Source organism: Diprion similis, chromosome 14 (genome assembly GCF_021155765.1).
Source record: "Diprion similis isolate iyDipSimi1 chromosome 14, iyDipSimi1.1, whole genome shotgun sequence".
NCBI lineage: Eukaryota > Metazoa > Arthropoda > Insecta > Hymenoptera > Diprionidae > Diprion > Diprion similis.
This window is the reverse complement of record NC_060118.1, coordinates 10,416,748-10,430,571: the sequence shown is the minus strand read 5'-3', so window position 1 is coordinate 10,430,571 and position 13,824 is coordinate 10,416,748. Positions and strand designations below refer to the sequence as shown.

At 44.2% G+C, this 13,824-nt stretch overlaps 2 protein-coding genes across 2 annotated transcripts; both read right to left on the bottom strand.

Moving 5' to 3' along the window:
* Positions 1-1,128: 1,128 nt before the first annotated feature.
* On the bottom strand, positions 1,129-7,582 carry LOC124414796 (probable cytochrome P450 49a1). The gene is made up of 11 exons (XM_046895872.1): positions 6,987-7,582; positions 5,259-5,392; positions 5,074-5,186; positions 4,857-4,973; positions 4,632-4,708; positions 4,289-4,484; positions 3,224-3,383; positions 2,942-3,111; positions 2,632-2,710; positions 1,439-1,678; positions 1,129-1,349 (listed from the first exon to the last, which is right to left on the bottom strand). Exons 1-11 carry the CDS (start codon positions 7,198-7,200, stop codon positions 1,245-1,247), a joined length of 1,605 nt encoding a protein of 534 aa, XP_046751828.1. The 5' UTR covers positions 7,201-7,582; the 3' UTR covers positions 1,129-1,244.
* Positions 7,583-8,832: 1,250 nt separating this feature from the next.
* On the bottom strand, positions 8,833-10,462 carry LOC124414623 (pro-resilin-like). The gene is made up of 3 exons (XM_046895624.1): positions 10,454-10,462; positions 9,175-9,600; positions 8,833-9,110 (listed from the first exon to the last, which is right to left on the bottom strand). Exons 1-3 carry the CDS (start codon positions 10,460-10,462, stop codon positions 8,886-8,888), a joined length of 660 nt encoding a protein of 219 aa, XP_046751580.1. The 3' UTR covers positions 8,833-8,885.
* Positions 10,463-13,824: the final 3,362 nt, after the last annotated feature.

Below are 13,824 nucleotides of genomic sequence, written 5' to 3'. Positions count from 1 at the left end.
GTGGATCTTCGTGTCGTCTGAAGCACGTACTAGATAGAATCCTATGTCCCTCCAATATATAATTTCCAATGCTCACCGTTTCGGAGGCTCCGATATTTGGTGAAAGAGCGATGAATTCGACGTCGGAAAAGTAACTAACACACGATGGTTAATTGATCAATTGACGGATCAAAGTAACGCTCGGTGACGTGCGGATTGGAGTACTGTGAAAAATGGAGTGCAACTTGCGTAGAACGCGGTCGATGCAACGTGACTACACTCTTCCTGGTACTACCGAGTAGGAGGAAGGTGGACTTGAACTGTTGTTCAGATTTCCTCATTTCTGCATTCACAGGATGACGATCCGGACCCTGAAGAAGGAAATTAATGGACCAAGAGTAAATGCGGAAGCCTGTAGCGAGGAACGGGAAGATTGGGACCTTTAAAAACATGAAGATCCCAGTTGCACGAGTATATCATTGAAAACGTGGCTTTTATCGTTGGCATAAGAGGCTGGTTGACCACGAAATCCGATTAGCTGGGTGAACGTAAATGCTGTTGGAGGCGCCCGTCCGTCGAATGCCATTACGGTGCCGGTTATCCATGGAGGCGTGAGCTGGAAGGGCAAGGGTCAGAGGGTCAGCAATTAAGCCCACCGAGTAAACGGGCGAGACTCGAAGGCAGTCAATTTTCATTTCTAACGTAACAACTCCACCGCTATATGTCCGGTTGTAATTCCGCTCGCGGATTACGGACTGCAGGTTGCTCATTGTTTGAACTCGTGGTCATTTCTCGTTTTCCGCGACAAAGACGACCGCAAGTATCACGCGAATCGCGGGAATTCCTCGCAGCTGACAGCCTTCGACACAGTGCCCCTGAACAAGTCAAGTCACCGGTGAGCTAATGGACTCTAGACCGGTTCGCCAGATGCTTGATTCGCTTTGGTGAGTCCTTGGCGAGCCGTTTGTCAACTCGAAAAATTACAACTATCAGGCACGTGATGCGAGGGTGAATAATGTAACGAGTCTTATAGAATTTATGGCAAAAGCCTCGGTGTTTATTCTTTGGACAAAGTCAACATACGCGGTTACATTTGCATTGGTACAAAGTGAACGAAGGATAATTGAAAAGAACGCCGATTACGCCTGAAAAGGAACGCTTAATAATCCAGAATCTTGACATTTTTTTTTAATGGCCGTTTAGTTTCCGTTAACTGAATCATGTATCCACACAGGTATAGTTGAAGTTAAGTGTATGCAACTTCTTCAAGCATCAATGAGACGAAAAGTCAGCGGTGTCGCCGGTCCGTATAGGAGTTTACTTTGGAACTGAAGATCTCTGTCATATGTCACCTTCCACCTTCTGAAAATCTGGTCATCGGGACGATTAATCATACGCTCTGCAGACTAGACTCGAGACGCGTTGCCATGGTGGGAGTTAGTTGGCTCTGCTTGTATACCTTCGCTAGTAGAATTTCCATTTCCAAATTTGCAAAGCGTTGACCGATGCAGGCTCTCGGACCGAATCCAAATGGGAGAAAGGAAAATGGATTAGCGTTCCTGGCGGACGGCGCGTACGCCCTGTCACCTCGACCTGCTTCCTCTGAATCTCGGAGCCATCGCTCAGGCAGGTATTTCTGGGGCTCTGGGAATTCCTCCGGCGAATTTGACGCCTCAACGTGATACATGGCCACCACCGTCTGTGCAAAATCGATGTAGAATTAATTTGCAACTTTGTCCAGGTGAGCAAGAAGCGAGGTAAGAATTCAGATCTCTATTTAAGTAAATCTGAACACTGTGGAATCCAGATCACGAATGAGAGGGAACAGAGAAAAAGAATTGAACATAGGCATAGATCATTTCTGTCGGATATTCATGCCTCGAACAGGGTCGAATAACCAGACTTCAAGGTAAGCGTTATTATATCGTATTCGAGTTTCAATTAGTTAAGGCAAAGATTTGTACCGCTCAATTATAAATTAACTTCTTGCTCGGTGTTACGCAAACGTCAAGGTTCGCCTAAATTGAATCTCTCGCGTAAATAGCAATGTTCTGCCAGTTGAATTATAGAACTGCAGCAAATACGTGAATCTACTTTGAATGAATCTAAACTAAGTCGGCGATACCGCGGGGATCTTGTTGTTGTGTTTAATCAGCTTCTTCAAGAAGAGCCTTAGTCAGTCGAGGCTTCATGCAATCTTGGATAAATGTTGACTATTTCGTCGAAGAGCAATTAACGGGGAGCTAAAAGTTAAATTTGCTACACGTCGAAACTAACGTGATGAGCGAATAACGGGGAAAACTTGTCACGTGATTGAAAGACAAAAATATTTTATTCCAAAATGTGGAATTAAGCGGAGAGCAAGCTTCAGATTAACAATGACGCGATTTTGTGGCAGGAGTACTTAGCCTGAATATTGTAGATCTACAATGGTTGAAATTCTTGATTGACGTCAGGTGTTGGTTACTGTTAAATGAAATTCCTCCAGAAATTCGTGGGTCAAATCGGTTAGGAATTCGTGACGGTGAAGTACGAATAAGTTTATTATTCATAGACTTCGAACCGTCGTTCTTGGAACATCTGCATACCTCCAAACTAATTGTACAATTAACGAATTACTCTGTGGCATAATTAATCATCTGGAATACTTACTCCCTTTGGTACTTGGTAACCCGATAGTACGATGTCTTTGCCCACTTCTCGCAATGATCCGATCGCTGTTGGGGTAATTCTGAAAATAATAAGTTTCTCAGATTGAACCTGGAACGGTAAAAAAGCGATAGGACGAAACTAAAAGCAATCGTAAGTATGGAATGAGAGGAGCAGAAACTGGGACCTTATGGACATCTGTGATTTCGGCGTGTAGAAATGGAGGGACATCAAGTTTCTTGATCTATCATGAATTATAAATCATCAGCCTGCTTGCGCGCACCAACGGCGTTCAAATATACAGTAAAGTCACCTCATGCTTTCCTTGATGCAAGCTTTCAGATACGGGAGCTTGAGGACGTCCTCCTGGCTTACCGAAGAGTCAACTTCCGGTAGAACTAGCTTGAGCTCCTCTCGAAGACACCTCTGAGCTCTGCTGTTCGTCGACAGATGCACCAGCGCGTTCTCCATCGACCTCGCCGTCTGGGAAAGCGGATTTTAAGGGAGACGTAAGGCGGTACAGAGACGTCGACTTTCTCTCTTTCCCACATTTTCATTCGAATTTTTATTATAAAATAAGTGGAAGGAAAATCACCGTGTCGATTCCGGCGTGCAACATGTCGATCGCGACAACACAGGCGACAGTCTTGTTACTCGTGGTCAAAACGTGTTCCAAAATACTCTGCGTCTCCGACGACTCACCGTCCTTGCGGCTTATCCTTTCCACACACTGATTGATGTACTTCATGGATATGCTACGATTTTGAAAGAAAATTTGTCAGTCTGATCAGATGACTTCAATTGTAAGACTGCACGGGTTAAACTAAATTTCGACTACTTAAAACGACTTCTGCGACACAGTTGCAAAGCGATTTCGAGTCTGGTTAACCCCTCGACTTGAGACGAAGTGTAAACTTGACCCATCGCCTGGAGTGAATGAAACAGTCTGGTGTTTGAGTCACGAGGCTGGTACCTATTAGGCCGTGAGTTTACACTTCCGAAATTGGTTTACTTGCCGTTCGTTATGGTCTTATAAACGGAACATTTTGCCAAATGGAAAGTAAACCCAAGCTCTACAACTCTCGAGTTATATGTATATGTACACAGGCGTATACTTATTTGCATTGAGAACGATTAATGCCCCGAAGTGTTAATTATTGAGTCGTTTTCTTTGGCGCAAGCTTAGGGGGGCGCAATCGCGATATTGCGTACGTACCTACTCCGCACAGCTAAGAAGATTAAAACTAATTAATTGCTTGAAGTATAAGAGACCGTCCTCGGGGACTCCTGAGTCCTGAGTCTATCGAAATACTCGAGCCTGTATGTATACACATCGTTTAATAATTTTGCCACGGCTTGTCAAGGGAGAGATGATTGATTAAAGGCTAAATATATCTTCGGCTAAGGTATCCGCGACGCATCCATCGTAAATACGTCGCCACGTTCCTTATGAAAAAATCTTCTGACAATCCAAACTTGCGATAAAAATCGCGTTCAACTGAAATTTTATTTCAACAGCGTCAGGGCGATGAATATTCACGAAGAGGCTGCAACCGAATGTGCTTCATCGTGGCTACGAACCCCTGCCAGAAGTAGAGGTTCGCTGACGTAAAGACGCTCATGTGATACCTTCACTTGATCGCAATTGTATAATACGAACTCGATTTGTACGTCAACAGCGCGATTGAACTCCTTCCTCCGGAAGGCGGACATTGGACTTGGACTGACGTCGAGATCGTAGGTGAGCTTCATCATGGTTAACACTGCCTCCACGAGGCGATGAGCGTCGCTGGTTTCCAGAGATTCCGGGTCGTCTAGACATCCGAGACGAGTGTCCATCGCCAGAAGAGCTACGGCTGAATTTCGAGGAGAAGAAAATGAAAGAAGTTATATTAAATAAAATCTCTTCGGTGTAATAATAATGTTTCGAGTAGAGGAAGAGACGGGCGAAGGTACTTTGCTGAGACCCACTTGAGTGCGGGAACCAAAACTACGAGACTCACATTCAAGAGCCCATTTATTAAGCTCGTTGCTAAAGGTTGCCGGCAGCATTTCATCTCTTCCGCGGATTCTCGTCATTCTGTAACAGGAATGATGAAATATAAGCAATGGAACGGAGAGTGGAGAAAAGGAGATGACTTTAGAGTCAATATTCTCCGCCCCTGGCCACTTTGTAACGATAAAAGCTCCTCCGTCATGCGTTGTTATGAATTTAAACAGCTGCCAACCTCTTGACAAAATCCGAAGCCACTTCGTTGATTGGCTGAATGTACTTAGACGCCACTTTTGGATTCAGCATCGGCGTGTTCGCCACGTTTCTTATCGCGTGCCATTCTCTACCTTGCCTGTTGAGTGTAAAAATGTTGGAAAGAACTCAATGAACTCGCTGCTCGTCTGGAATCTCATTCTTCGGACCTACATTTCTCGAACCAGTTTAACACTCACTCTGTCACCATGCTTCCAACTCCGTTGAAAAAATCATTCCTCACGTGATCTCGGTAGTATTTATAACTCGGCATGGCGTCTCTTTTTGGCCAGATACCTTCCGTTCTGTAAATCTGAGAAGGGAAAAATTGCGATGAATATTTTCACTCGCAAAGCGTTAATTGTTGAGTTTTTATCCTTTGTACCTTCTCAAAGTCGTTTGGATCGCAGACGATTACTATGTCCGATCTTCCGGGTAACGATGATAGTCTTACTATGTTCCCGTAACGCTTTTTCAATTTTTTAACCAGCTCCACCTGATTATCCCTTGGATACGAACCTGTAAATGAGTGATAAATTTGAAAAATATTAGCACAAATGACAGTAATCTGACCTAAAAATAACTCTGACTGTATAATTATTGCCTCACAATGATCTTTTTGATAAAACACGTGACATATGTTGTACAAATGAAAACGTTTTCTTTCTAATCTCTCAAATTGATTTCATAAATACACTTGTCACTCTATCAACAAATTTGTGCGCGTACGAAGTGTGTTACAACGATCAAGTAGCCACGCTCAAAGTTGATCTTTTGAACTTGATAATTACACTTTATGTTTATTCCAAGCAATTACGAGATAACTGGATAAACTGCAATGCTGCTGTTCATGCACAGCCTCAAAAATCTGTAAAACGCTGAACCTGATTTCCCAAGAATGAAACGTGGCGATGAATTTTTTTCTCCTCCATACCCACTTTCTGAGCATATCAAAAATCGGTCAAAGGTGGAACGACGGTGAGCACGAAAATCCGATTTTGTTTTTGGCTCGTCATCCGTTACGAGAGGCTATCTCTGGTTATTGCGTAAGGATTGATAGGCGAGGGCAAGATAACTGGCTAAGTGCAGACGTACCGATCGTTTGGTTCTCGAATCGCAACTGATACGGTGCAAACAACCCGGGACAGATTCTCGGTACAAAAGTACTTGAGTGTAGTGCAAATACGCAAATACGGTGACTTGACCACTGAAACTCCCGTCGGATGCATCGAAGGACATCGAGAGATGCTAGAAGAACACTGTGCAATCGGTACTTCGGAGGCTACTAAATAATTGCAGCGAGTTAAAACGGGTTCGGTCAACTCTTCGTCGCAAACATGCGCTGGTGCATCGTGGACTGGAAATAGCGGTAAAGCGCTAAAGTTCTTCTGTAATATTTAAGCGGCACTCAAACTCCTTCCAGTCGTAAAAGTGAGGACCAATTACTCGAGAAATTACCACACCGATCCAGTATTCTCGACTTTTGTACATTCACTGTTCAAACGGCGAACCTACTTTGAGATTTTTCAATGCGAGTCAGTTATTAAACAATCGAGGCTGAAGAGCTATTACAGTACTGAAAGCGGATTCACGCTTGTTGCAAACTCTCGATTATGTAACATGAGGGTAAGAGATTAGAGAAGAGCTTCATCGAGTAAAATGGACTACTTTTGGGTACTCGAAAATTTCTCACTATCCAAAAATTTTTGGTACCCGAAAATCCAGGTTCCACCTGAAAATCTGAAGTCCCTGGAAGATCTTGGGTTTAACAAAGATTGCCGGGTTTTAGAAATTTTTTATCGCGGCTGGTTGCGATCCTCGAAAAAATAACGGGATTTTTAAAGTAAACAGAGATTTTTGAAAATCTCGGACCAACGTTATTTCCGAAATCCCGGACAATCTAAAGGACAATTTCGTAGTCGTTTGTAATTGTGATTTCTGGCGGTACTATTCTATATAATGCCGTGAGGTTTCTCGGATATTTCGTTGTTCCCAAAGATTTTTGGATTGCCAAAAACCGCAGCCAAACCCAAGTTCGACCTTTTGATTTAGTTCGATATTCACCACTTGCAACCGAATCAAAGTCACTGTAAGCTGCGAGGAAGATACAAACCAATCAGCGGTAGAAATCTCCAAAAATTTCCAATCAGTGGTACCGGCTTGGGCCCAGGGATGGCGTCGTAGGGTAGAGCGGATCCAAAATCCTGGATTTTCGGATTGGATCGGTCAGTTTCCTGGCGAAATTTTACCGAGTTACAGAACAGCGCATGGTTGTTGGTCACGGTGGCGATACCAGTGGCCAGTTTTTTTCTCACACTAACGCTCATGGCTGTGGTGAGTATATCGATGGGTTTTATGGCCTTGCGACACGATGGGCCGGGTGATTTACCGATCTATACTTTCCTCAGAGCTCTCCCGGGGTTCGTCGATATATATATATATATATATATATATTCTTTTATCGCGTGGATTTTCACTGCCGGATTATGAATGTCCGCTCGATGATAGTTGCGCAGTATTTTCCGCCTGGATTTCGACGACTTTTTTTCAAACACCGGATCGCGGTTGTGATAAAAAAGTGAAATCCACCAAAATATTGCTATCACGAAACTAACTGCAGTGGGAAAATAGTATTTAGGGCGACGCGATAGCCGGATTCAAAACTTGGTTAGTTTCGAAATCTCGTCCTGTTTTCGATCGCGTTTCTATCGCGTTGATCGTTACAACACGCATTTCAACCGAAATTCACTGTTTTTTCGTTTCGCGAAGAGACTTTGGTTCTTCTTTCAGGCTCGTTTCGATCACCGATGAAAATGATGGATAATAGAAATGAAAATCCGGGGTAAACTCAGGGTTTGAACTTAAATTATTTCACGATGTCCGATCCAGTTGAGGGAAATCACGATACTGCTGATGGTCACTGCATCTACGCGCGAGGGTTTCAAAATGTGTATAACAACAAGCGATTTGGGGTCACACGGTTTATCAGTGTCAAATTAATTAATACATGCTTCTGAGACTTCCTATGTGTTAATTAAATAAATATCGTGAATTTCCAAACCCGACAGATATCACAATATTATACGTAACTGGATACGATAATTATCATCCGCCGTTTGATCGATATATAATAACCAACCGTTAATTCTTACGTCACAATCCTCGTTACGCGGTAGTTAAAATAATAAAAAGAAAAATTATCAACTTTAGAAGCTGTTGAATACAGTCATCGAATTTAAATGCACGTGGACAAGATGTAAGAATGTTGTTCGATCATTCGTTAACTACAGCTATCCCTGATTGATTTTATCGACCGAGAGAATGAAAGGGTCCGCTTGACGTAGACGATATTGAACGAGGTCGTTTGTTTCGTTTCATATCAAACCGCGCAGATTGATATTCCAATAAACCACAACGCATGTTGAAATACAATGACAATGTATCCTGCAGTAGTTTGATTGCGCGTGCTGATTAATTCATTAAACTTTTATATTCATCCCTGGTAGATAATTGTTTCCTGCGGGCATACACGGCATGCATGTATGTACCTCTGGTGAATAGAATTACAGTGTACAAAATTACAAACGGAATATCTCGTTTTAAACTTTGTTCCGGAATCTAAATGAATCGCGCGGATTCTCTCACTCCGGTGTCTGCGGTTCATAATTAAAATGTTTACGTGTGCAACGGGTCATAATATAATAACGATCATACGGGATGCAACGAGTGTACAAGGCGTCAGGAAAATTATTACCGTCTGTAAAAGTTATCGCCATCTCCGATCCTCGTGTGCTTTATTCGTTTTGTTCTGAACTCGTGTTTTAATTTGCTTTTGAAAGGAGGCCACCCGAAAGAAAAATAGAAAGAAGAGAACTTAATTGACAATAAGAAAATTAAACGGATTAATAAAAAATCTTCTCCAAGTAATTATCACTTGTGTAAGAAAAAATATACACATATATCATTTATTCGGCATGATTTATACATGGACAGGGTTCGGAGCACGTGGACATCAGTAAGGTCCTTGGGGAGATCGTTGTCTGGTCTCCTCGTAGCTGATCCTTGGTTTGAAGCCGTCCTGGTCAGCTTCGTACTCAACTATCTGCTTCCGTCCATCCGGAAGCAGGACAGAATAGACTCCCCAGGTTAGTTCGCCATCGCGTCCTTCCTTCTGCTGATATTCGTTGCCGGACTCGTCGTCCTTAACGGCGTACTCGAACTGGTACTTTGCCGGTTCCTGAAAAAAGGATGGAAGAAACTTGAGGAGCCAGGTCGATTGGCGAGAAGGAAAACCGACTTACCGTAGTTTCGTAGCTCTCCTGATAACCTCGGAAGTTCACCTGGCTGGCTGATCGACCATCGTATTGATTAGAATCCCACATTCCCATTGATGGGCTGATGGAAAACGAGTCTTTTCCCCATTTCGAGGAAGCCCTTGAGCCACTTGAAGCCCACGAATCACCGGATGTCTGTGCCGAGTTGGAGACCGGAAGGTACCGGTGCTCCGGCGCAGGGAGGTAGACATTCTTCGGTTCCATTGCTGAGTAGCTCGTCCTTTCTTGGTCTTCGCCCATGGATTCATCCTGCATCTCTCCTATCATCGGTGGCAGGTAGACGCTGCTTGGTTCTGGCATTTCCGGTCCCAGGTAGTTTCTTGGTGCTGTTTGATAGTCCCGTGGAACACCGGCTTGCGCTGATACCAGCGTTGCCAAAACGGCGAAGAAGATCTGTGTGGGTGAATAGTGCAAAAAGTTTTGTTTGTTTTAAGCAAGTTTATGCGGGAAAAAGTCAGTTCGGTAACTGCGAGTTCTGAATCTCCCAGAAATCCCGGTTATAAAATGTCCGCCGCGTTGAGTATTTCAACAGAAGATGCAGAAATCACGGTTATCAATGAATTCGTACGGAATTTGGAGAGCGGTTTCTTGCCATCGGTTTCTGACTTGAGAAATTTTTTTGGAATTTACAATCGACGGAATTACAAATGGCGAAACGATTCCAAATCGAAGTGGACGACTTTCTTTGTTCATGAAACTTTAATTACTTAATTAACGAATCAATTACGGAACGAAGGAAAAAACACGGGCGAGAGGTTCGGTGATGAATTGACTGGGCGGTACACGACTCAATTCAATATCACATCGAGGTTTCATAACGTAAAGTCATTCGGTGGTTCCAGGGGCTATTTCGAGCCGCGTCTACACGCGTATAAATTCTGTTGAAATTCGCCGCTCGGTGATCAACAGGCGTGTTTACCAAACTGTGCAGACCATAAACGATACGTGATACACTTACGAAAGGGCTCGAATTTTGATGTATGGTACGCGAAGTAACCAACAGAGCCTACGCCCTTCGCGGAGCGATTACGTTATTTTAACCGAGAGGCGTAAGCGAGCCGCGGATTGACCGATGATCTAAGCTCTGCAATCAGATAAAGTCAGACTCCAGCAGCAGCAACAGCAGCAGCAGCTGGAGGCGTAAGCGATATCGGAACCCGGAGAACTGGGTCGCCATATACGAAGGGAGTTTGATTTTGATTTCTCTCTCGGTTACTCGAGGTACGGATACCCTGCGGAACCCTACCTTATGCATTTCGAGTCTAGGTCTCGTCGTCTCGTTAGCGAAAAATCTTGGGTGCAAAACTGTACGACTGTTCACCCCGAGGTTTGCAAGAGAAGTGCTAATTCCTCAGCAAACGATCCTCCTTCTTATATGCAAGTCTCTGGACCACGATTTTCGGCGTCGTTCAAAATCGAGCAAGGTCGGGGCTCCGGTTCCACTTGTCCCTAGGAGGCGAGGATCGGCGTCATCTTCGAGGAGAGGCGGCTGGACGCCTGAGGTGATGCGGCTTTATGTAACCTGCTGCTCCGCATAATCCGCCCGGGCCGTTGTGCAATTTGGGCAAAGCGTATTACGTGTAACGCATTCTCTCGCACGCCTGTGCCCATAGCGCAACGCCACTCGGCCAGTACTCTACATCATACATGTACAATACATATATCTGTCTCTAAGCTCTGCCTCTGGACCAGAAACTGACAGGGTCAGAACCCGCGTGTTATATCTACTATACGTCTGTCTGCCTACTCGAAACGCAGGCCTGCTGATATAGCTCGCTCGGTAATGATCGATACAAATTAACCGCCTACGGCGTCGAGAAACCGATATTCCAATATCCCGAGCCCTATTTATGCCAGTTTCAAGTTCCAGGTTTTCCTCAACGCCTCCGTTCAGGCTGCAGCTGATTAATCGACGACGTACCTTTACGTCGATGGATGTATCGGTCCGGAATTCACAAGATTTCGATCATTATACTTGGGGTTAGTTGTTCTTTTTTTCTTCGGGTTATTTTACTTTTGGACATGTAGCGTGCGCTGTCTGTAAAGCCTTACCGTGACTTCCGGAAATTTTTTCTACCGAATGGAATATGTAATTAGACCTTTTTCCCCCATCCGTGGAAGTTTTTCTTTGAAGTTTCTTGGAGCTTTTCAAACTTTCTAGATTCATAATTAGAGGGTGGAAAAAAGAAACATAGAAAACAATCAAAGAACTGTCAAAAATGTATGAGGATCCTTCTTCCTGTCACGTCAACTGGAAAATTGAATTCTTCCTTCCACCGGAAATATTTGAGAAAAAATTCACTGTAAGCTTGGATGCCTCAATTTTTATATTTTTTTCCCCAACATCCGCTGACTCGGGTATATTAATATCGTTGAGTAAAAAACTGTCACAAATTTGAAAAAAGAATGATAACTCAAAGCTTGAGGCTCGATTCCCACACAGTTCTTCCCACATCTAGGTACACAAGTTTCCTCGCAGTAAAGAGAAAGATGAATTTTCGTCGCCACCGGAACGCCCGGTAAGTAAAATTAATTTGGCATTTCGCAAGAGTCCCTTTTTGGGCAGAGCGTAGAGAGCGAGCATTGCGGAGACCCGGCGATTTAATTTCCTTAAACAACCTTGGGCTGCGTGATAAGTGTCTTGGGGTAGAACGGCTTTCGGGGTGGTTGAAAAGAGCGGCGCATCCTCTAGAACTTGGGTCGTGGGGTCGCCAAGACCGCTGTACATTTTGGTTAATTAGCGAGAGCGGGGAATGCGGAGTTGGATTACTCCGTTCTCATATTAGTGACCGCAGCAACCCTGAAAGAGCGGGCGGCGCCCCGTCCATCGAAGCAATGCGCGCGCCCCGCACCCTGCACCCTTGCTACCATGGTGAAAATCGTTGTGTCTGTTTGTAACGCGGTTAATATCCGCAGGTTGAATGAGACGTAATCCTCTTAACCCTCTACGCAAACATAGAATTAACCCACGGAAATCTTCACCTTTGATCGTGCCTCTGGGAACACCGTACACACCCACCCACCCCCATCAACCCCATAAAATATTATCTTACTGCCGTTTTGGCGCGTTGGACACGACTAAGCGTGCTCGCTGAATTCGGTATTTTTACTCCATGGTTTTTCCGCAAATAATAGTTAAATACCCTTATAGCGGTCAAAGTTAGAAACTAACAAACTATGTACAGTTGATTAGGTGAACTGTTTCTAAGTTCAGGATGAAAGCTGCGGGATTAATTGGCAGGGAAACGGCTGTTACGAGAAATCTGCAACTGTTCATTACTCGAGGAATATAAGGCGTCATGCGGCTTAACCGATGCCTGGTTCGCTTTGTATCATCACGGAATTCGCTTTTATCTACGCCTGGTGAATGGCAGTTGATGCCGCGGACAAGCAGCGCTGGACGATGACTGGAAGGAGTCCGAATCGATTTTTTGTCCGAGTTTATACCTACGCGAAAGGAAGAAAAAAATCTTTCAACTTGCATAATTGCTCCGGAGATGCGTTTTCACATGTTCACACGTCCTGGAATGACAGTGAGTCTCGCGACATCAACCGATTTCTTGAAGATAATAACCGAGTAGTTATCCCAAGGAATATGTATCAATTACCGGTAATTCTGGATCTATAGATCCCTCTGTTCCTGAAATCCATTATTATAATGGCAGGTATGCATAGAAGATTTTGAAATGCCTGTTGAAACGTAGACTCATAATACACTTGCTGAGTCTCTGGGTTAATAGTCAGCATCAACGATGTTACAATCGTTTTCAACAAGCCGGCGCAGAAGTTCCACGTCGCTCGGACTCGTACGTGCGCGATTTGCGCGATACGATCTATCTAATCAGAATAATTATCCAAACACGTCTTTGCCGCAAAATCCGCGTGGGTAAGTCGCTATGCCTTAGTAAAAAGAAGGGAATAAGGATAAAAAAGACGAGAAGGAAACGGAGACATTGTTTCCCAGCTCGGAGATAAAACCATTCGTATTGGAATGGGACGTAATACGGGACGCGTCAGGATCATTGAGGCAATAAAACGAAACTCGCACGAGTCAATTTGAATACACACTTGCACAACGCGCTCTCATTTACCCACGATCACCATAAGCGCCTGCGAAGTGTTCTTGATTCCGGGACCAGAACCAGAACACCGTTCTGTATTGTGCGGACAGCTTCAGAGCGCGGCTGAAATATTGACAAAGAAGATGTCAAGCCGGCAGAAGAGATTCGGGACTCGACGCGAACGGTCGCGGCAATTTCTCATTCCTTTTATCACAATCACCATGAGGCATGGACCACATAATAACCCGCGGTCAGTTCTTCCACGCGTCTTCTTCTGCAACGCGGGCGGATCGGATCACCTTGCCTCGACTAAGAGACCTTCACTTTCCACCGTACCCGATGAACTAGTTCATAGCTAGGCACTAGCTCAGCCTCCTGAATACCCGCGAATCAGACTCTGCGTAGTCTGATCCATCATCCAGAAATCGAGGTGTGGAAATAGGTCCGTCTAAAAACGTAGAAGGAAAAAGGAACGTTCGAACGCATCTGCGAAGACTCTAGTTTCTATACTAATTGTAAGAAATTGAAAAATCGAAATTTTCTTCTTTTTTTTTTT